Source organism: Pteropus vampyrus, unplaced genomic scaffold (genome assembly GCF_000151845.1).
Source record: "Pteropus vampyrus isolate Shadow unplaced genomic scaffold, Pvam_2.0 Scaffold107, whole genome shotgun sequence".
In the NCBI taxonomy this organism is placed as follows: Eukaryota; Metazoa; Chordata; class Mammalia; order Chiroptera; family Pteropodidae; genus Pteropus; species Pteropus vampyrus.
Window position 1 is genome coordinate 283,846 of NW_011888888.1, and position 23,144 is coordinate 306,989.

At 35.9% G+C, this 23,144-nt stretch overlaps 1 protein-coding gene across 12 annotated transcripts in view; it reads left to right on the forward strand.

The window, feature by feature from the left end:
- The window catches only part of ORC5 (origin recognition complex subunit 5), a 275,932-nt gene that overhangs the window by 71,985 nt on the left and 180,803 nt on the right, over positions 1-23,144 (forward strand). For 7 of the 12 annotated variants that reach the window (XM_023533633.1, XM_023533636.1, XM_011365190.2 and 4 more), the window contains one exon: positions 10,736-10,848. In XM_023533633.1, coding sequence (XP_023389401.1) covers positions 10,736-10,848 — 113 coding nt within the window. Of the gene's footprint in view, positions 1-10,735; positions 10,849-12,240; positions 14,434-14,464; positions 14,553-18,300; positions 19,093-19,785; positions 19,910-23,144 lie in introns of those variants that run through there. The other 5 variants (XM_011365191.2, XM_023533638.1, XM_011365188.2 and 2 more) reach the window with 4 other exon arrangements.

Consider the following 23,144-nt stretch of genomic DNA (forward strand, 5'->3'; position numbering starts at 1 on the left):
TTTTTATTTTGAGGAAAAAAGTCAATGGAAACATGACTAAAACTTGGAGGTAAAGTCACTGACTTTTAGTACAATTTTTTTTTTCTAACTTTATTCTGTATTTCCTAGCACAAAATCTGAATCCTGACTTTGAAAAAGAAAATCCACTCCCTAGGCTACTTTTTTATCTATTTGAATTTAATTCATTTTAATTTGAACTTGACACAATAGATAAGTAAGCAAGGAAGCAGCTATGGAAACAGTGTATACTCCCATAAAATCTGAAAATTATTGGCAAAAGAATATATCTTCATAGGTAACAGAAACCAAGAAGGGGAGTAATAATTTCCCTGCACATTTTTAGATTTATTTATATAATTTAAATAATTAAAAGTATTTCAGTGTTTCAGGACAACTTTCATTACCTTTGCTTTTTAAAATGTAATGTTTATCTTAACTAATTTATTAATAACTTTTATGATTCATAATAATAATTTTTTATAAATGGTTTTTAATTCACAAAAATACAAGAAATTTTGCATTGGAATACCATTTTCAGTGTTGTCTAATAATTTCAGATTTTAAGAAATCATGCTTTTGCCCCACTTTGAGTTATTTATCTTTTAAAAATTAAACCTTAAACAGTAATTTTATGTCTAATAATATGTAATCTGATTTATGAAATGTTAACATATCATTAGGTTAATAAATTCCACATTTACTTTGGTGACATCTAACTGCTCATACCTGATAATTTTATTCACAGGATTGTCCCTGGGGCAGGACAGTTGCCTATATTGAGATAGTTCTTTATCTTTTTTGCTACAATTCCATTTAAGGTTTTCTCTGTTTTATCTTCAGCATCTTTGCTGCTACATTTCTAACCTCCATCATATTCATAGTACCTCCTTTCTGAATGAAATGCTTCCAGAGTTATCATTTTGCTCAATTCTTCCATAAAGCTTTCCTTAGTCTGTCCCAGCCAAGTTACCTCTTTGCTGTGTTTGGGGCGATGTGAGGAATATGGGCTTTAGATTCAGATAGTATTCAAATCTGTCTGAATCTTACTAGTTCAATGACTGTGAACATTTACTAACCTCTCTGACGTTTCCTCTTCTAGGAAAAGAGGTTTATTTATGCTACCTATTTCATGGTGGAGTTGTTATATGAGGATTGAAGAAATTACATTGACAGTTGAACAATGCAAGAGTTAGGGGAATACACTCTTTAAGAGTCGAAAATCCAAGTGAAACTTGACTCCCCAGAACTTACCTATTAATAGCCTACTATTGACTGGAAGCCTTACTGATATCATAAGTAGTTGATTAACACATATTTTATATGTTATATGCATTATATACTGTATTCTTACAATAAAGCTAGAGAAAAAAATGTTAAGAAAATAAGAGAAATACACTTATAGTGCTGTACATATTTATTGGGAAAAAATCCATATATAATTGGACCTCACAGTTCAAACTTGTGTTGTTCTAGGATAAACTGTGAAGTGTTTTACACAATGTCTATATCTGTCATCTACAGATAGAGATCTGTCAATGTCTGTATCTGCTCTATAGAGCCTGGACTCAGTAAGTTCCTATCCCTATGCCACTAATTACCCATGATCACTAGTATTAACTAGTTCCCATAGCTCTTCCCCCAGCCCTTCTCAAATTGTGTCTATATCTTCTGCTACATCCTGAGGGAAGGAGTGAATGCCAGATTACAAATGTGTTGTTCTCAGGAATTTTGCAGGGCAGTAGAATAAAAGATAAAGGTACTGACTGGGGTCTTTATTCCAATAGTTAATAGTCTTGGCAAATGACCTTCAGTATTTATCTACACTCAAAAATGAGTCATCATTTTGGCTAAACATTTTTAATATGTTAAACGTTCTTAAGTGCTTAATTTAAAATTTGTTGTTAGAACTCTAAAATGCTTTTTAATAGACCTCTAGCATGGTATATGTATTTTATTCTTTTTCACTGGGATTTTTGGATTAAATAATTTTGAAACATCTGCAAAAATGCCTCAACATATTTGTTGAGGGTGACTTATTAGAGACTGATAATGTCATTCATCCTTTTATGATTTGTATTTTCTCATCTGTAAAATGAGGGAGGCGTTGATCCTTAAGGTTTTCAGTCCTGATGGGCTAGCTCTGACTTTTATAATTTTTACATTATATTGAAACATTTTAGTTTTTAATAAATTTGAAATACAATTGGTTTTTATAGCCCCTCCCCCAAACCTTCCCCATTTAAAAAAAATAGAAAAATGAAAAATCAAATTTGAGAAAATGTAGAACAGTCAGGTTTGGATTATATAATAACAGTTTTGCTCTTTTCTTGTGCTGTTGAAGAGGTAATAAGTTGTATAAGCCACAGGTTTGTACCAACTTTGTGAGACCTTTGTGGGCTCACAACATGGAACCAGTAGCTACAGATTCCGCTTGTGGCTGAACCACAAGTTATAACTAATCATCAGACTTTCACTAAGAAAATTTGCAATCACTAAACTTCTTAAAACCTATATCTCCTCCTCCCAGTAGCATATCAATATCGAAATAAATAACATCTAATTTGCCCACTTTAAGCAATATTTAATCAAGTAGTTTCTTTACATTCTCTGTAAATAAAAGTCAAATATTTTTATTTCTATGAGTAGATTTTTGTAATTTCATAGGTACTTAAACATTTTGAGCTAAAATTTATTACAGCAGTTTATAAGATCTTTATCAAAGCCCTCTATATTTTGTGTATTTATGAGTGTATGTTTTTATTGAGGTGTATTGACATATAACATTGTGTTAGTTTCAAGTGTACAACTTAATGATTCCATGTTTGTGTATATTTTGAAATGATCACCACAATCTAATATTCATCACTATATATTGTTACGAAATCTTTTTCTTATGTATTAATTTTTTAATTAAAAATTTTTGGAGGTAATTGTACACTCACATGCAATTGTAAGAAATAATATGGGCTCTCTCTTCCTGTGTGCCCTTTACTCAGTTTCCCCCTAACGTAACATCTTGCAAAACTATAGTACAATATAACAACCAGAAAATTGACATTGATGCAGTCTGCTGATCTTATTCAAATTTCCCACTTCTACATGTATTCATTTTTGTGTATACCTGTGTGTATTTGGTTATGTGAAATTTTATTTGTGTGTAGGTTTGTGTACCTACCACAACAGTCAAGACGTAGACCAGTGTCATCATCACAAGAATCCTTCCTTTTATAACCACACTTTACCTCCCTCCTACCCATTCCTCCAATCCCTGGTAACCACTAAATTTTTGTCATTTCAGGAATTTATATGAACAGAATCATGTACATTCTCAGGTTGGCTTTTTTTTTTTTTTCCACTCAGGATAATTCCTTTGAGATTTGTCTAAATTGTTGCATATATCAATAGTTCATTCTTTTTTATTGCTGAGTGAGTATTCCATTATATGGATGTACCACAGTTTGTTTAACATTCACCCATTGAAGGACATCTGGGTTCCTTCCAGTTTTTTGCCTATTACAAATAAAGCTACTATGAACATTTATGTACAGGTTTTTGTGTGAATGTGTACTTCTCTGGGATAAATGCCCAAGGGTGCAATTGCCGGATAATATGGTAATTGCATATTTAGTTTTATAAGTGGTATCAGTGTTTTACCACTTCCAGGGAAGTATGGCAGCCTTACTTCATTTAGGTCCCTTTACTTTCCCACTTTTTGAATATTGTTGTCTTTGAATATCAGGTGGCATTATAATTTTTAATCAAATATGATTTAGAAAACTCATGAGGAGATAGTCCGTTTGATATATTTCTTCATCATTCCGTTTTATTCTTGATGCTTAAGTTTCCTTTTTTATCATTCCCTTTTCATTTGAAGAACTTCCAGCTGTACTTTAGAGGTAGGTCTGCAATGACACATTTCTTAGTTTTTTCTCATTTGAGAATGTTTTTGATTCTACTTCATTCATGAAGTTTTTTGAGATATAGAATTCACAATTGCCATTTCTTTTTGTCAGGATTCCTGTTCAGTCCAGGAGAGGAATAAATCTACCTGAGTAGCTTTCTGTTCCGGATTTGGGATTGGAGCATGCTTGGCCTGGGTCACTTTGTACCTTTGGGTGGGGAGTCACAAGATTCCCTGCCTCTATATTGTTCCTTCCGTTGTGGGTCCCTATGCAGTCTACCTTCCTCTTTCTACCTTTCAGTTTTCCTTTGGTTGCCTTTTTTGCTGTTTCCAGGATTTACGGTTGTACTTAGCAGGGAAGAACAGTAAATATGAGTCTATGCCATCTTGTCTGGACAAGAAGTTCTGTATTTTTTTTTTCCTTCTTTTTAACCCTTCTGCCTAGGCTTTTTGTTAGTGTTTGTTTATGAAATATGTTCCAGGATAATTCAGAGCTCAATTGCATGAGAAGCCTCCTGTAAATTAGGGAGTGCTAAAAAAGATTTCAGCATATTCAAATATGTTTTACCATTATTCAGAGAGCTTTTTCCCCAACAAAGATTAAATCATTCTAAGACATAAATTTTATTGGCTGTAAAATATTCCAATTTATTCTTTCCTGAACTAGAGCCTTACTCTAGATCACTTTGTGTATTTGGGACTTCAACAACAGGAATGGCTGCTGCAGCAGATAGGAAAGACTGGTTCCACGGCCACATTGTGCAGCTCATGCACACATGCAAAACCAGGACATCACTATGAACCTGGTCCTGAGTACTTTCACTGACTAGAGATTTCTTTAGTGTCCCCACAGACCTTATCAAGCTATTTAGGTATTAATGCCAGCATGGAAATATGACCTCATTATGTTGTCATAAACATTTAAAGTTGGGCAAGGAGATAAATCAGTATTTTTCATGATCCTATTCATCTTTGCATGCACAGTACCTAGAGCAAGTCCTAAAGAATTTTATGGATATGCAATTGTAAAGAAAAAAATTAGATAATTTTAAGTATTGAATAATGGAGTGGCAGGTGAATATTCTTGCACTTATGTGTGTATAGAAGTAATTTTCTCAATGTTTCATATTTTTTTTCAGAACTTTTTATTTGGGTATAAGTTAATATGATTGAGATTCAAAATGTTGACCTCATAAGTTAATCTTTGTAGTTTTTTTTTCATTTGTACTCCAGCAATATTTTAACAAACTGGCATAGTACTTTTAAGTTGTTGGTACAGTGTACACTGCTTTATATGATATTCTCTTAAACTCTGTATGTTTTTGTTCATAAGGTAAGGTCAAGGAATAAAAGTTCTGAAATTAGTATTTTTTTAATGTGAAAAATCACGTCCTAATTTAATTGCTTTATTTTGGTTTAGATATTTTTGTGTATCAGCTTTTCCTATATCAGACACCTTCCCCCTCAAATTGAGCAATCATCTTATTAATATTTTGGAAATGCCTTTTGACTGCTGCATCTTAAAGTGGTGCTGTATCCTTTTCACAATTTACACGATTATTCATGGAATCTTGGTAGAACTGCGTGACTTCAAGGATCTGGTTCAGCTTATTGTGTTTTGAAATTTGTTGTAACTAATGTGGGAAAAGTAATAAAACTACAAGATATCTGAAAATATTCTTGAAATTTTAACTCAATTGAAGACAATTGTATTTCTCTATGGAGAGTAATATTACTTGAGTTAAAGAATTGAATTAAATATATGAGAATATTTGAATCACAGGAAAATAGAATTATAAAAATAAAAGGGAATGCCACTGGCAAAGTAGAAGGTGATTTGTATTTTCTTCTATGTTAAAAGAAAAAGAACTACTAAGAAACTTGCCTTTAATAATAACGGGAGATTAATGTATTAGTTTCAAGTGACTATTACTAACCTGCTTTAGCAAATGAATTCCTTAAAGAACAATAGAAAAGATTGAAGTTAATGAATATTATTTTGCCATAGGAGACTGTTAACTCTTTATTTACATATAAAGTTTTATATATATACATATATACATTTATTTATCTTTCCATTTGTTAAAATGTAGGGCCTACTTTCATCATGATTCTTACTTGTTGCCAAACTGGGAAAGATACAAGTTTGTCTTGACTTCCAGCAGTATTTATTCCCCCAACCCCAAAGATCTCATTATTCCTTGGCTCCCCGTCCTATTCTGTGTCTCATTCCTTCATAGTAAAAGTTTCAAGCAACTCATTGAAAGAGAGATAAGAGCTTAGGGCCTGCATTTTGTCATTAAGCAAAACTTTCTTTAATTCTTTTTAAATCTGTTTTGTCTGTTAATATACCTTCATTTTTCTTTTTGTTAATATTTCATGTATCTCATTCACTCATGACTTTTAACCTTCCCTTATTCTTGTTTTAAACAGTATATAGTTGGATTTACTTTTTTTGTCACTCAGTATGTCCTATTTGCAGCATTTAGTTTACTTTTAATATCATTACTAATATACTTTTGTATATATCTATTATCTTGTTTTATACTTTTTATTTGGCCTACTTGTTTTTGTTTTTTTCGTATTTTCTTTTGGATTATTTTTATAATTCAGTTTTCCCCCTCTACTAATTTAGAAGTACATACTCTTGTTTCCGTTCTCTTAGTTATTACTTTAAAAGTTATACTTTGAGTATATGTTCATACTTAAATTATTAAACTTGAAATTTAATGAGTATTTTTATTTTTCAGACACCTCAGGTCTTTAGAACATTTTAACTTTATTTTCTCTACTACCAATTTATATATTACTGTTATTGTGCACTTATCCTATTTTTTAAACTCATAATACATTATTGTTATCTATATAGGCAAGTTCATTTAGATTTAACATGATATTTACCACTTTCTTCATTCTTTATTCCTTCTTGCATTTCAGACCTTCTAACAGATCACTTCTACCTGGAGGTACAGTTTAAGAATTTCCTTAAGTGAGTAGGGATCTTGTGGTAGCAAACCTTTGGTGCGTTTTAGTTTGGATTAATCCTTCTGGTGTTTTCCTGACTACCTAATTGGTGATCAGTTTTAAAGCAAGACTAAGCTTTAAAACTGTATTTTTTTAATAATATTTTTTAATTTTTCAATTATACTTGGCATACAATATTATATTAGTTTCAGGTGTACAACGGTGATTAAGCATCTATAAAACTCAAAAAGTGATCACCCCAGTAAATCTAATACCCATCCGACACCATACATAGTTATTACAACATTATTGACTATATTCCTTATACTATACTTTATATGACTATTTTCTAACTACCTATTTGAGCTTCATAATCCCTTTCTCCTTTTTCACTGACCCCCCCCAACCCCCTTCACATGTGATAACCCTCAAAATATATCTCTGAATTTGTTTTATTTGTTTATTTTGTTTTTTGGATTCCACATGTACATGAAATCATATGGTATTTGTCTTTGTCTGTCTGACTTATTCCATTCAGCACATATCTCCTAGGTCCATCATGAAATATCTCTTTCCATTCCTTTACTTTCAAACTGTGTGTGTGTGTTTTAAACTGAAGTGAGTCTCTTGTAGGCAGCATATGTAAGGGTCTTGTTTCCTTATACCTTCAGACTTCCTATCTTTGGATTGGAACATTTAATTATTTTTCGTATGAAATACTTGTTGCTAGATATGTAGTTATTGCCATTTTTTATACATCTTTGTTTTTTTTTTTTTTTTGGTTTAGTGTTTAAATGTCCCTCTGACATTTCTTGTAATACTGGTTTAGCTTTTTCTTGTCTGAGAAGTTCTTTATCTGTCCTTCCATTCTAAATTATAGCTTTACTAGGTAGAGTAATCTTGGTTGTAGGTCCTAGGTTTTCATCACTTTGAATATTTCATGAAAGCCCTCCTGGTCTGCAAAGTTTCTGTTATTATGGCTCCCTTGTAGGTAACTAATTGTTTTTCTCTTTCTGCTTTTAAGATTCTTTGTCTTTAACCTTTGCCATTTTAATTATGATGTGCCTTGGAGTAGGCCTCTTTGAGTTCATCTTGTTTGGGATTCTCTGTGCTTCCTAGGCTTGTATGTCTATTTCCTTGTCAGGTTAGGGAAGTTTTTTATCATCATTTCTTCAAATAGATTTATAATTTCTTGTTCTCTCTCTTCTCCTTCTGGTACTCCTATGATGTGAATATTGTTATGCTTGATGTTATTCCAGAAGTTCCTTAAACCAGAGGTTCCCAACCTTTCTGGCACCAGGTACTGGATCTTCTATGAGATTCTAATGCCTGCCTAATGATATGAGGTGGAGCTGAGGCTGTGATGCTAGCTCTGGGGAATGGCTGCAGATACAAGCTTCACTTGCTCACCTGCCACTCACCTCCTGCTGTGCGGCGTGGCTTCTAACAGGGCATGGATTGGTACTGGTCCATGGCCCAGCAGTTGGGGAACCCTGCTTTAAACTATTCTCATGGGGGGGGGGGTTCTTTTTTCTTGTTGCTGTTCTGATTGGATGTCCTCCACTACCCCATCCTCTAAATCGCTGATTCAATCCTCTGCTTCATCCAATTTGTTGATTCCCTCTAATGTGCTGTTCATCTCAGATGTTGTGTTCTTCACTTAAGACTGGTTCCTTTTTATGTTTTCCATCTCCATTTTTATGTTTTCTATCTCTTAAAGTTCTCACTGAGTTCATCTACTCTTCCTCTAAGTTCATTGAGATTCTTATAACCAGTGTTTTGAACTCTATAACTGGTAGATACTTTGTCTCCATTTTGTTAAATTCTTTTTTTGGAGCTTTGTTCACTTCTTCTTTTGGAGCTTTGTTCTGTTCTTTCAGATGGGACATGTTTCTTTGTCTCCCCTTTTTGGCTGCCACTCTGTTTTTCTTCCTATGTATTAGGTAGGGCTCCTAAGTATCCCAGTCTTAGTAGAGTGGCTTTATACAGTAGGTGTGCCGTGGGGCTCAGTGGCACAGTCTTCCCTAAGCTCAAGATGTGATTCTTGTGTGGGTTGTGTGTGCACGTTCCTGTTGTAGTTGAGCCTTGATTGCTTTTGCATGTCGATGGGAGGGATAACCCTTGGACTGATTGGGTGTGAGGATTGGCCAGTGAGGAGCTGACTCTGCGGAGCTAGATTCACTTTAGCAGGGCTTTGGTGCCTGCCCAATCTTCCCTTCAGATGCGTCCTCCTCATATTCTGCCCTGGGTGGTGCTTTGTCTCTGGCACTGGTTAAAGCAAGCCACTGGTTATGCCAGCCTAAGGGCCTTCTGAGAGGCACCCAGCTGCAGGCCAAGTTTAGCTACAGCCTGTGCACTTCCGAGGCCACCTGGTAAGAGGCACCAAGCAATCTGCAGATAGCTGCCACCTGTGCTGGGTTTATAGGCACCCTGAGAGACCAAGCCAGGTGCTGAGGCCGGCTGCTGCTAGTGCCGGGATTGGGGTTGCTCAGCAAGAGGTACAGGGCACGCTGAGGCCAGGTGCTGCTGCTTTGGGTTTTGTGAACCTTTGAGAGATTTTAGGAAAGTCCACAGCATGAGCTAAGACAAGCCATTTGTATGGAATAAACCACTGGGAGCAGCTTGGGTGAATTGGCAAGTTGAGAGAGGTGGGGTCTCAGGGAATCACCTGGGTGGAGCCACCTATGTTAACCAGATTGATGGAGACTCAGATATGGTGGCCACCTGCATCCACATGCTGGAAAGGGGGAGGGCTCAACAAAGGAACAATGAATACTGCCAGCACTTCTGTCTTGGAGAAAGCCTCCCCTCCAGCCCTCGCCCCGAAGCCCTACAACTCATTTCCTCTCAATATGTCCTTAGCACTCTTTGAGCAGCTGCCCTAGCGCTGAAGCTCAGAGTGAGTGAGTGAGTGAGTGACATACTAAATATAAAAAAATTAATGTTCCTCCTAATGTAATGTAATTAGCTAATATGTTAGATGGCCGAGTAAGTCTGGGCATAGTCCCTTTAAGAAGAACATCTGCAACTCCTGCAACCCTCTGTCTCTCTCGGCCACAATCTCTGCTGGTTTTCACAGCTAGAGGTTGTGGGGACTTCTCTTTCCAGCAGTGGAACTCTAGGCTGGAGGGCCCAGTGTGGAGCCGGGACGCCTCACTCCTCCAGTGTGGAGGAATCTCTAAAGCCAACATACCCCTCCTGATTCTCGACCTCCACACATGGTTGTGGGACCTGGCCATTTTGTGTCTCCATCTCTCCTACCAGTCTTGAGGTGACCTCTTATGTATGTCCCCAGTTGTAAGACTTCTGTTCAGCCAGACCTCAGGCGACTCCTGATCATGGTTCCGTAGTTTCCTCAGAATTTTGGTGTGGTTGCAAGAGGAAGGAAGCACAGTATCTACCTTCTACGCCATCTTGACCCGAGTTCCCCAAGGATGTATTTCTTATTCCTCGTCTGATCAGCGACCCAACTCTGAAAAAGGCCCACATCCACATTTTACCAGCTTGATTTTCAAGTGGGTGTAGATTTGATATTCTGAGGCATTTAGGTAGAAACTACATAAAATTCTCATGTAGAGAAGGAATGTGCTTTATTTGTAGTTTTTAAAAGTTAGCAGTCATGTGTGAGTAATTAACGAAACAAATCTGTCTCTAATGGAAACCTTAAAGACTGATTGTTAGTTTGATTAACTAGGCCTTTAAACATATATACTGATTTATGTATACAGATTTCAAAGTAGTCATTCTCTGCAGATATTCTTGTGAAATCAATTATATCTGTATCGAAAGAACTATAAAATGTTTCAGAAACAAGGACAGCATGTAATCTCATTACAGCATTTTCTCATAATAATGCTTGCTTTCTTTTAGATTTCCTCTCTAGTCACCTTGCAGCTGTTAACTCTGGTTGGCCATGATGATCAACTTGATGGACCAAAATACAAATGCACAGTATCTTTAGACTTCATCAGAGCTATTGCTAGGTAAGTATAGAATAATTGTGAATGTATAATGTCTTGAATTATGTAAATGACATACTAAATATAAAAAAATTAATGTTCCTCCTAATGTAATGTCATTAGTCATTTAAGCAAGGAAAGATCATTTAAGTGCCAAGAATGAATAAGTTTCACTGTAGAATGAACTCTTTCATCAAATTTACAAATGACATAAAATTGGGACAATTAGCTAATATGTTAGATGGCAAAAATCAAGATTCTGAGACATTAACAGACTGAAATACAGTAGCAAGGTAGGATATAATGGACAGTTGACTACAAAAAACTTATGTACAAAAACAAGGTGGGAGAGACCTGGCTTAAGTCTTGAGTATTTGAGTTGACTACAGGGTTTTAAAAATCCTGGTGTCTTGTTCAAGGAATGTAATAGGTCTACTGTCTGTTGCCATAGGCAGGTCAAATCTGGTGTACTGTGCTGTGCCTTGAGTTTTAAGAGGGGCATTGACAAATAGGTACATGCTGAAGGGGCAGAAAGAGTGGTAGAATGAGGAACCATGTTACATCTGATTAAGGGACAGATTGTGAGAAAAAAGCCTTAGGAAGGATATGATAACTGTCTCAAGTACTTTCAGGGGTTTTCATGGGCAAAATGGATGAAACTAATTCTGAGTAATTGTAGAGCATTAGAAGTTATAGGAAAGAAAGTATGTCTGTCAAAATGAGAGCTGTCTAAAAATGTAACGAGTTTCCTCACAAAGAGGTATACTTACTGGTATGGAAAATGTTCCAGCTCTTATATGAATTAATGACCTCATCTCATGGTTGCAGCTGGATAACAGTCTGTCAAGACTTATAGAGAAGAGGTAATATCTGTGTAGACTGGTAGGTGGTACAAGATAATCCATAAGACAGTACCTTCCCAACCTCTTTGAATATGGAGATTTTATTTAAATTTCCTTTTAAAATTAATTATGAAAGTGTTTACATATATTTCAAAATTAATAACATATAGGCATGAAACATTTATTCAGACCAAGAACAGTGCTTGACATGGGTATGGATTTGTAGATCTCCTTTAATGAATTGTGCAGCTTCTTGAAGTTCTCAAGTGTACAGGTTGGCAGCCTCAACCCTGAAGTCTCTTCTGAATTAAAAGTTCTCTGATAATATGATCCAGGTATTTGAAATGTTTTGATGGTGTGTAGACTAAAATGTAAAATGAGGGTTTTGAAATGTTGTGTTATGATAAAACTGGGCAGCTTTTTACACAGAAGAAATTGAGCAAAAAGTTATTTTGAATGTATTACTATGACCATAAGACAATAACTTGCTTTTTCCAAACAACAATATTAAAAACTCTATATCTAAGAGCCTCAATCAAAGGCATAACTTTTGAATGGAGCATCTTTATTTTAGAGATTTTTGTCATTGCTCCGAATGTGTCAGATCATGCCCCAACATTATCATGTATAGGACAGAAGTTTGTGACAGTCCAATATGGTGAGTACACAGTGAACCAAACTGAATTGGGTGTTACTTGATCTACAATATTAGACACATCCAGAGCAATGCACTTCTATTTACCACCTCAGAAGGGAACAGGAATTGTAGACCTGGAATTCTGTCATAGAATTTATCAACTCTGTAACTTGCTTTGCTACCTTTGTTTTCTTAATCTTCCTCACTTTTCATGGGCAGTGTCCAAAGAGTAACTACTGCCTTCTTTCCACATCTGCTCCCTTTCACTCTCTCACTCCCATGATGTTTAGTACTTCTTTTTTTGCTGATTTAACTTCTCATTCTTTCCCTCCTTCCCATATCCTTCTATCTTTTCCTAACATTCTGCCTTAATGAAAACCTGATTCTTATCTAGGCATACTACTTCTTTTGGATTTATCTCTAGAAGTAGCTACTTATTTCTCAAACCCCAATCCCTCAGGGTTGCAGGCACTTTTGGTGTCATCTCTTCTTGTTGCTACTTCAGGTTATTATTAACCCCAATTCTTGTAAAAATATGGACTTCTTTGAGACTCATGCAGTCTAGCTCTATTTCCCTATTCTCCTGTGATTATCTTCTGCAACCTCCCAACCATTCCACTTCATGTATTGAAGAATAAATCACAGACTTCTTTTTAACCTAGATTCTTGGCTCTCTTCAAACTACAGAAATTCTAACATCTATATTCACTCTGTTCAGCATTCACTCTGTTTCACAAAACAAAATGGAATTATCAGTTGAGAACTCTTTCAACTGCCTATACTGGTGTACATCTTCTTTCTTTCCTTTCAGTAGGGTAAGTCCCTCTTCCTGTCTAAAGTGGATTCTTTCATCTGTGCTCTGAATTCCATTTCCTCAGGACAACTTTTAGTCCTCAGGCTATTTGCTTTGCTCTGTGGCACCTAACACTGTTGACAGCTCTTAAAAGTCTCTTAAGGTCCATAATTCCAGTTTCTGGTTTTTCTCTTTATTCTTTGGTTGTTTTTCCTAAGGCTCATTTGTCAACTTATCTTCTCCACCTGACCTTTAAATGTAGCTGGTCCTTTAGGCTTGGCTCTTTTTTCATATACTTTTTCCTAGGCAATTTTAGCAATACCCATGACTTCAACAACCATCTACATATTAATAACTCCCTAGTTGTAAAGGCAAGACCTTTCTTCTAACATTCCTGACCTTTATTGGGTGTTTCCCAGCTACATCAATACATTTCCAAAACTGAACTCAGAAATGCTAACTCTACTTTTGCCTGACAACAAAAAAAGAATGACCCAGCCTTCTGCCAGTGTTCCCTGTATCAGCTATCAGCAATGCAGTCTGCCATGTTGCACAGGCCTGGGAGTCATTTCTGACATTGCTCTCTCCCACACTGTCAGTATCCAAGCATTAGTCCTTTTGAGCCTACCAAGTCCCTCCTATATATCTCAAAATTACTCACTTTTATCATTTGTACTGTTACTTCTTTAGACCAAGCCCACCATCATCTCTTTTCTGGTAGCCTTTAATTGGTTTTCTGTCTACTTTTATCCCCTTATAATTTATGGTCTACACTATAGCCATGATCTTATAAAATTTAATGTCACCCTTCTACTTAAAAGTCTTCAGTAGTTTTCTATAACTTTTGGTATCAAACAAAAATTTTGAAATAGCCGAGAAGGCCCCAGTGATCTGGCCCCAGCCACACCTGGCACACACCTCTCCCTTAGGTGTTTATACTTTAACCTCTCTGGCTTTTTCAGTTTTTCATATTCACCATTGTGATTCCCATTTTTGTATTTGCAGCATTTTCCAGCTCCTCCTCTCTTTTATCTAGATACCTGCAGAAGAAGTCTTCTCAAACATAACATGATCACCATCATATCACTCTCTCCACTCCACACAATGAACAGGTCCCATTGTCACCTTCTGATATATATCTTAGTTTTAATTAGTTCAGTAATTACAGTTTATCTTTATTTCTACAGTATAAGTCCATGAAGCTCAAAACAGACTATGTTTGTGTCAATTACTGCCTTACCTCCAGCCTAACACAATGCTTTAAACTTAGTATATGCTCGATATATAAATATTGCATGTTTTCATATAGTGATTAGCAATAAAACTTCAGATGAAAGGGAACCATTATGGATTTGTCTTTTGGTTCAGCAAGAAGGGAGCTAAAGAGACAAAAGTCTCATTTCAGATCGAGGCTTGGTGGAAAGAAGAGATCCCAAGGATAGTTACTGAGGGAGAGGTAGGTAGCCTAGTTTGAGGTACTTGTGGCAGAGAACCAACAGATCACAGGACACAAACCAAATTCCAAAAGAAGGAAATAGATTAGTAATTTATGGTACATTCTTGCCAAACAACAACAACAACAACAAACAACAACAAAACAAAAAACCATTATGAAGTTAAGCAGTTCTATAGAAAGTTGTATTTATAAGAAAAGTAGTAGGAAAACCTAAGGGAAGGGAGTAACGGTCTAAATTGTTAATTGCCACCATGAAATAAAGCAGAATCTATTTGATTTGATGATAAAGCAGTCATTTGTAACTTTATCAGGAATACTTTATCAGGAGTACAGTGGGGTGAAAGTCAGATTATAGTTAGTTTTAAAATAGTATTTATAAGAAAGTTGATACAGCAAATAGAATGCTTCCATTCATTTATTTACCATTTATTGTGTTGCTCATTAAAACTACTGTGCTGATAAGCTTGGGGGATATAGCAACAAGTTGAACAGATCTACCTCCTATTCCCTTGAGCCTATATTCTAGAATATTTTGCCATAAGGAAGAATAGAGAGGATCATTACTTGCTAAAGTGATTGTAAGGTTGTGAGAGGGTCGTTATTTTTTAGATTTGAGCACATTTAAATGCTGATGGGAAAGGATTTCTAAAAAAGTTAGTGATACAAAAGAGAGAGAGATTAAAGCATGAAGTCCTTGAAATGGTATATAAACATGGGATTTAGAAATATGAATTGAAAGAAATAGCCCTGAGTGAGTGAAGGGAATCCTTTCACATTATGACGAGAGGAAAAGGTAGATTCAGATGGAGGTGAGTATGGAGGTTTGGTGGAGTTCTGATCTGATAGCTTCTATTTTACCTGTGAAAAAGTGGGCAACATTGAGACCAAAGACAGAGTAGTAGCCATTTGAGAGGGATATGAATATTTTATATAGTTGCTCTGGGGGATTGAGGAAAGTGCTGACAAGGAAAGCAACTCGCTGGGAGTGTTGAGGGCCCACTTGACGTTCCTGACCTTGAATTGACAGTGGCACCAATCTGTGAAACTTGTGATCTTCTCCAACAGCATTCCATATGCTAGATACTGAGACGGCAAAAGGATATAATTGAAATCACATAGGATTGGGGTTTTGCCAGGTGAATTCAATAGATGCTAGCAAATGAGTGCTAGAAGTGATGAACTGTGGAGTCTAAGCTAGGAAGGGAAAGAAGAAAGTAAAGCCAGGAGAGGGCTAATAGTTCACAGCCTGGCACATAGATACTCAGTATTTGTAGATCAGAAGGAAGTGAAGGAGTTTGTGAGCTGGCTGTCTCGAGGTGTTCTAGATAACTTAAAGGAAAAAATTTGGAATCAGAAGGTAGAATGTCTGAATTTCCGTGTAGTGAGAGAATATTTCTGAGTGTGATCATGGGTCATGAGAGTAAAATAGAAAGCTATTGGAGGTGAAAACGACAAGTATGCAGTGCAGTCACTAAGGCTCATGTGGATCTTGGAATGGAAAGGAAAACTAAACTGGGTGCTGTATTATTCGGTGACTAAGAGATGGTAATAGGGGGATAAATGGTGGTGAATTGAATAGTATGAGGTTCAGAGGAGCAGAGCTTTTTGTACAATGACACCAAACCCACTTGGCAGGACTGCCTGAGGTACTGTAGAGAGACTAACCTCATCGGAAAGAGCTTAAGAGAAGGGTTGGTCTTTCAGGGGGTGTCAACTTTCACTTAAGCCTGGAAGACATAGAAGTCATAGAGAACTTTATTAACCAAGAGACAGTGGAAAAGTTTGGACAGAGAAGCAGTAAGAGGCTGGTTTTAGAAAGGGAGCACAGAATATGGAGGTAGAATATGGGATAGGACAGATGGCATATGAACTGAGACCCTTATTAAAAATTGTCCTTGTACTGTTTTTATTGTGAATGGTAGTTCTGAGTTTCCTTTTTTTTTCACCTCCATAGTCAATGAAAAAACAGTACAGATAACTTAAGATTGCAAATTCAAGTTGTGCAGTTGCAAGTCGACAGAAGAACCAAACTAAAAAAGAACTCAAACTCAAACTGCACACCAAAGTAAAAGGAAATAAAATAGTATCCCATGAGAAGGACATATTTTAGTGTTGCAAAAGAATCAACAAAGTGACACAAAAGAATAAAGGCAAAATTAAACCCTTAGATATATGCCACATAATTAGCTTGCATTAAAATATTCTAAATTCTGATTTAAGAATTACTCCTAGGCAAATTGCTCCTGTTGTGTTTATCCTATTTCTTTCTAGATGCTTACTTTAGAAAAGAGTTCATTTGGGTTCTATGAGAGAATCTCCTGTAGTATATAGAAACTATCTAAAATCTTAAAATTGTATTTATATGAATCTCATTTGCATCTAATTTTAGTATATGTGCTGCAGAAGCAAGTGCACATATGCATCTAAAGCCATGAAAAACCAGAGAAGGCACTTGCAAAGTACATAGCTCCTTTTGTAAGTTAAAACTTTCTTTGAAGTGAATTGTTTATTTCCAAGTCCTTAACGCGCAGTTATCTTTGGAATGTGTTACATAATTTTCAATGTTGCCCTTATGGTTATTCTATCAAATTCTACCATGTCTTAGAATAGTATATGTAGGGATCAGTTGGCAAGTCACCTGTTTATATTGGGGGCTGGAGGGATGATAGAGACAACAGGATTGTTTTGGCAGTGTTTTTATGCTGTTTGGAAACGAGTTCTTCAGAGAGGCACTGTTGTAATGAAGAGTCTTCAGTCCACTGTTAGGTTCCACAATAGCCATAGCACTCCTTTTGAGCTATTTTTAAATGTATTTTGATAAGCAGTATTTATAGTTCCCCATTCCAAATTTTAAAAGTATTTGATATGTCAGTCATGCTTAGAAACGTTTTTAGAAAGTGTATTACAAAATGAGAGACAAAAACATTAATTGATGATGGTTTAATAAAATAAGAGCACGCAATTAGTGAATCTTTAAAAAGCTGTTCTCACATGGATGATTATTTTTGCAAAATTGAATACTTTAAGGCTTTAATTTTATACTTATTGCTAGATCATTATATCTAATTATTTTGACCATTTATTCAAATAATAAACCTCCAAGGCTGAATATTTATAGTGAAGAATGAGTTTACAGAAAGGAAAATAATTATATGTCTCTCTCTCCCTGATATTTTATTCTGCCTGCCATAGAGTACAAAAATATACATTCACATTGTTTTATCATATTCTCGGATCATACAGATTTAGTTACAATACACACACAGGTCAGCCAGTGTTAAAAGACTGAAAAGAATGAAAACTACAAATGAGGACAGATGAGCTATGTATTATGTAATGATAAAACAGGTGTTTTTGAAGATAAACAATGTTCAAAAGCAAAGATTTAAATACTTTTGCATCTCTAATTTTTTCTGGTTATTGGACAAAAAGCAAATAGCTTTCAAATGAAATCTAAATTTCTGTAGTATAATTGAAATACAGAATGTGAATAGTTCTAACTTTATTTCCTCTTTTTTTTTTAAAGCAAACTTTCTGTCAGAAGGGAAAGAGAAACTTTTTAAAGAAATTCTTTTCCCAGTGACATTTTGAAAAATTAATGTTGATCCTACCATGGTGCTTTTGATAGCACTATAGGATTGTTTAGCATCAGTTGAGTTATTTTGCATGTGCTTCCCAGAATCATACATACAAAGCTGAGCAGTCTGGGGGGTGAGGATGCTAACGTATTATCTGTTTTTATTTATAGGACGGTGAACTTTGACATAATAAAATACTTGTATGATTTCTTGTGAAAACAAGCTTCAAAGCCATATGGACACTATGACAATGACTAAGCCAAGCTGTGTTCATCCAACTACTTAGCTGGCCAGGGAGAGGAGTTCTTTGGCTCTATTGGATTTGTCCAGACAGGTGCTGGCCCAGCATGGAATCTGATGAAAATACTCTGATTGGTCTGGGTGGATGTGAGCAGAAGACTATTTACCAGGGACCCTGGAGTATTTGGAAGCAACGTGTTAATTATAAACAGCAGGGTTTGAGCACAATCTGTTCTTCTCTTAATGATGTTATCTTAACACTGAAATTGCCTGAAACCCTTTTACTTAGGACTACATTTTGCTGTGAACTATCCCCTGCACTTTGAAGGTGCCAGCAGCCCTTGTACATAAGCCCAGTCTTTTCACTTCCTCTCCACAGGAGCCTCTGCAGTTGCTTGCCAAAGCAGATTTTCCTAAGGCCACTGTTTTAAAAGATCAGAGTTGCAAAACATAATAAATAGAAGTTTGTTTGTTTTTTTAATCCAAGCTTGTATATGCTTATCTATAACAGTGCTTTTCTCAAAATGCAAGGTAGTTTGATCAGATATAGGCCAACTTTCCATCTCTAAGCTTACTTGATAACTAGTGTGCTTGTGTGAGGTTTATATGATCACTTGCAATTAACCACCCAACCTAGCTTTTTAATCTGCATGATGTTTTTTTCTTTTTTTAATCATTTGCCTTTAAAGTTCCACAATAAAAATTTTTCTTGTTATATCAGTTATGAACGTTGGGTCTGATTTTCTTGTCTGTTCATATTTTTGGAGAAGCTTTCTGTTAGCACTTGAATGCTTGAAAATTGTTTTGTGCAGATGTAAAGTACTTAATTACAGAGCCTAGTTTAAATTTCAGTGGCATTTCATTCTTTCATTTCTTTTTTGAAGAAAAATTCTCACAGTAGGCACTCCCAGATAGGAAGCCTTTTAAAATATAGTGATTATCTGACACTTTCTGAATCAGAATACAAGTAGTTGTCTACTTGCATTTATTTAGAGGTAATGAGTAGGGGGAGAAGACTGGCATTCCTTTTTGTCTCCCTACATAAGACATCAAGGGAAGACTTTTGAGCACCCGTATTCTGAGTCTCTTGTCCCACAGAAGATGGTGAAATTTTGTGTTCCATAAGATGTTTGGAGAAGCCAGGACCAGGGAAAAGCCACGTACGTGCATTGCAAATTCAGGCTTAGGTTTTCTGCACATAGAAATTCATGTATCATTAAAGCAGTGAGAAAAGAGTAAAGAAATAAAATGGAGTCACTGTAGTCAAGCTGCTAAATTATTAAAATAAAGTAGACTGAGGCATGAGGAAATGATTATATCCTTGTTTTAACTAGCCTGGGAACTTAAACTTTTGAACTTTTCTGTAGTGTGTCAATGCCTCTGAAGAACTTAGGAAAGAATGTTTATGTGTTTAGACCACCTGACATCTGTTATCCAGATCACCTGACATCCATTATCCAGACCACTGGACATCTAGAAGATGACCATCTTGGACCAGCCCAGAAGCTAAGAATGCAAGACTGATTTTTTTTCTGACAATGTACTTTTTATTATAAGAACTCTCAATTTTTCTTTTTCTTTGGAACACTCTGGGTGTTAACCTGGTAGTGTTTCTGATTTGCAAATCCTTAGACCCTTGAATAAAAGTGTGCCATTTTAAATTTTAGCAAAACCAGATTTATTTACATTCAGTCAACAGATTTCGTACCTGATTCCAGGAAGAGCAATGCCAGTTGGGGAAGTGTTCAGCCCTCATAGGTTTGCCATAAAGTGGAAGGTCTGCTGTGCATCCTTCTTGGATAGACTGAGACCTATCCAAGGGAGAAGAACTTGTCAAATAGGAACTGGGGAGGGCAGGAAGGAGGGAGTTTCCTTAAATGACTTTCCATGGCTTCTCTTCACTGTTGGCCACCTGTCCACTGTCCACATTGTGTGGGGCTTATCCTGTATGCCCCACACTGAGCTACTAGCCCCACATATGGCTTCTCTGCAAAATACCTTGTAACCAGATTTTGTCATGACTGGGCCATCAGAACTTTCCTGTTTTGTAATTCATTTTTTAATGGCTTGCTAAGTGACTCACTAATTTGATACCTTTATTTAAATGAAGACTAACAGAGCATAATATGGATATTAGCTTTTTTTTTCTTTTTTTTTTTTTTACAAGGGTTATCTGCAAATGAATTCTCTAATTGGAAGGTATAAATTGCTAATTACAGGAGGGAATATAATGAGAATTATGCTGATTGGTGGGCCAGATATTTTCGTTAAGAGAGGAAGTGCTTAAATTATACTCAGCATCTATTCTACCTAGATAAAAAGTGATTAAGGTGGTAGAAGTAGAAAGTTACCAAGCTGTAGGTTTTTAGATTTTTTGTACATGGCTGATCCTCTATATTAAAAATGTCTTCTTTTCAATTACCGTGACCCAGGTATACATAATCAGGTAGAGACCCTACTCCCATCTCCCTCTTTTGAGTTAGTTTAAATCCCTGAATTCATTGCTGAAGCAATTCCTTTTTAATAACTCTAGAAGGGATTCTGTTCTAACAAGCCTCTTCTCATGAGTCAGAAAGGGGTCAAGTTCCTAGGGCAGCAATTAAGACTTAGGGCTCTGGAGTCAGACTAGTTTGGATCACATACTGTCTCTCCTATAGACTGTGTGACGTCAGTCAAGTTAGTCAATCTGTGTGCCTCTTTTCTTACCTTTACAGTGGAGAATAGAACTACCTCATGGAATTGTTTAGAGGATTAGATAAATTATATATCTAAGCCAGTAGTTCTCAACTAGGGGCAGTTTTGCCCGCCAAGGAACATTTATAGTTTCTGGAGACATATTTGTTTGTCACTGCTGAGTGTGAGTGGGGAAAGTAGAGGCCTGGGCTGCTGCTAAGCTTCCTAAATGCATATCCCACAACAGAATTAACAGATCCAAAATGTCAATAGTGCCAAGGTTGAGAAACTGAAGTAAGGTACCTGGCACATAGTAAGTGTTCAATAAATATTAGCTATTGTTATTATCATGAAACACTTCTTCATGGCTTTGAAAGAAGTGAGAGAATGTGGTAACATTCCAACTAAGAAGAGGTACCCTTACCTAACTGTACCTATGAAATTTAGTTCTTATTTAAAATTTGGAATTATTCAATGGACACAATATTTTGGATTTTTATTTTTAAAATGGAAAGATTATGTACTGGGTTCTAATCCACGTGCAGATCTCATTACTTATTTTTGAGGATTTTGTTGAATAGTCAAAGGCATGAGCCAAGAATGATTGAATCAGAGAAACAGGTAACTGAGAAATTCATTGTTTGCCCTCAAGTATTATGGGTAGACAATTAGTAGCATATCTCTAATAGAATGGATTTAGTTAACCAACAACAGTTTAATGTCATTAAGGTCATCTGGAGCATGAATACTCAGAAGAAACCTCCTTAGTCCCTCTAAAGTTTGCACCATTCTGCTTCTCCTATACAAAGGAAAGGAAAGTAATGGGCCACGTCCAGGAATAATGCATCCCTTAATGCGTTAAGCACTCAGTCTCTAAAATAGTAGATGAAATGCAGCAATCAGGATTATAACAGTGTCTTCCCTTGCTACCTGATGTCTCACACTATTGTGTACTATAATTGTTTGCATTTTATGCCTTTAGCCATGAGTAGAGACTTGGACTGGAGGTAATTAGACCAGAGGTTGATATTATTCAGCTTCATCTCCTACATTTTGAAAGCTTCATCTGCTACAAAGTGTGACTGCCTATCACATGTGAATAGTTTAGATAATTTTGCATGTAATTTCAGTCTGCTGACATGATTTGCTTTCAAAAATGCTTAGCAGAGCTCAAAGAAATTGTTCCTATCGAGATATCAACATTTCACTCAAATTTGCCATTAAATGCCCTGAATACACAGTTAGTGTTCATTTTCCAGCAGTGACACATTCATGAAGCACAGTATGAGAAGTAGAAATTTGGTACAGCAGAGAAAATTATAATCAATTCATTCATTTAACTGCATGTTGATGCACAGTAATGATGGGAATTTTAGAAGGCATTCAACTGTTTGAGTAAATAGTGGTAGCTTTGGCATGATGGAAAGAGCCTGGATTTTAGAGTCAGTAAAAATCTGCTTGGGTTTTGGATAAACCGTAATTCATTTCCTTGGTCTTTAAAGGATTTGAGAGTCTGATTTAATGGCAGTTTCCATGAAAGTATTCAATAATCATTCAATGAATACTAAGTTAACTATGTGCCAGGCATTGTGTTGGATATAGGAGATAAAACAGTACAGAAAGGAGACAGATTTCTGGCCTAGACAACAGGTACTTTCGACATTGGTAGAGCCATTCCTTGAGATAGGAAATCCTGGGAGACGACTTAGATCTCTGGAGTGAGGGAAATCGTGAGTTCAGTTTTAGACATGTTGCCTTGATATAAGAAATCCAAGTACTCATGTAAAGTAGGTGGTTGGATTTAGGTTAGAGATCAAAGTTATTACCAAGTATAAATATAGGAGTCGTCAGAATAGAGATGGCTATTTAGTGAGTTAAAGGTCTTAGTTCTTAAAGTAGTGTCATGGTGAGGGAGAAACCGTTTTGAAATGAGTTAAAATATATAGAAGGTAGTTGTAACTATTGCTCTTAAACTATAAGTTAATTTAATCTTTTAAGTAACTATTCTCCACTATTCATATAAACCTTATTCCCTTCAGTATATGAAGTGACAGTAAGAGAGTAAGAGACCTGGGCTAAGTCCCTTTTGGTATATGATCCT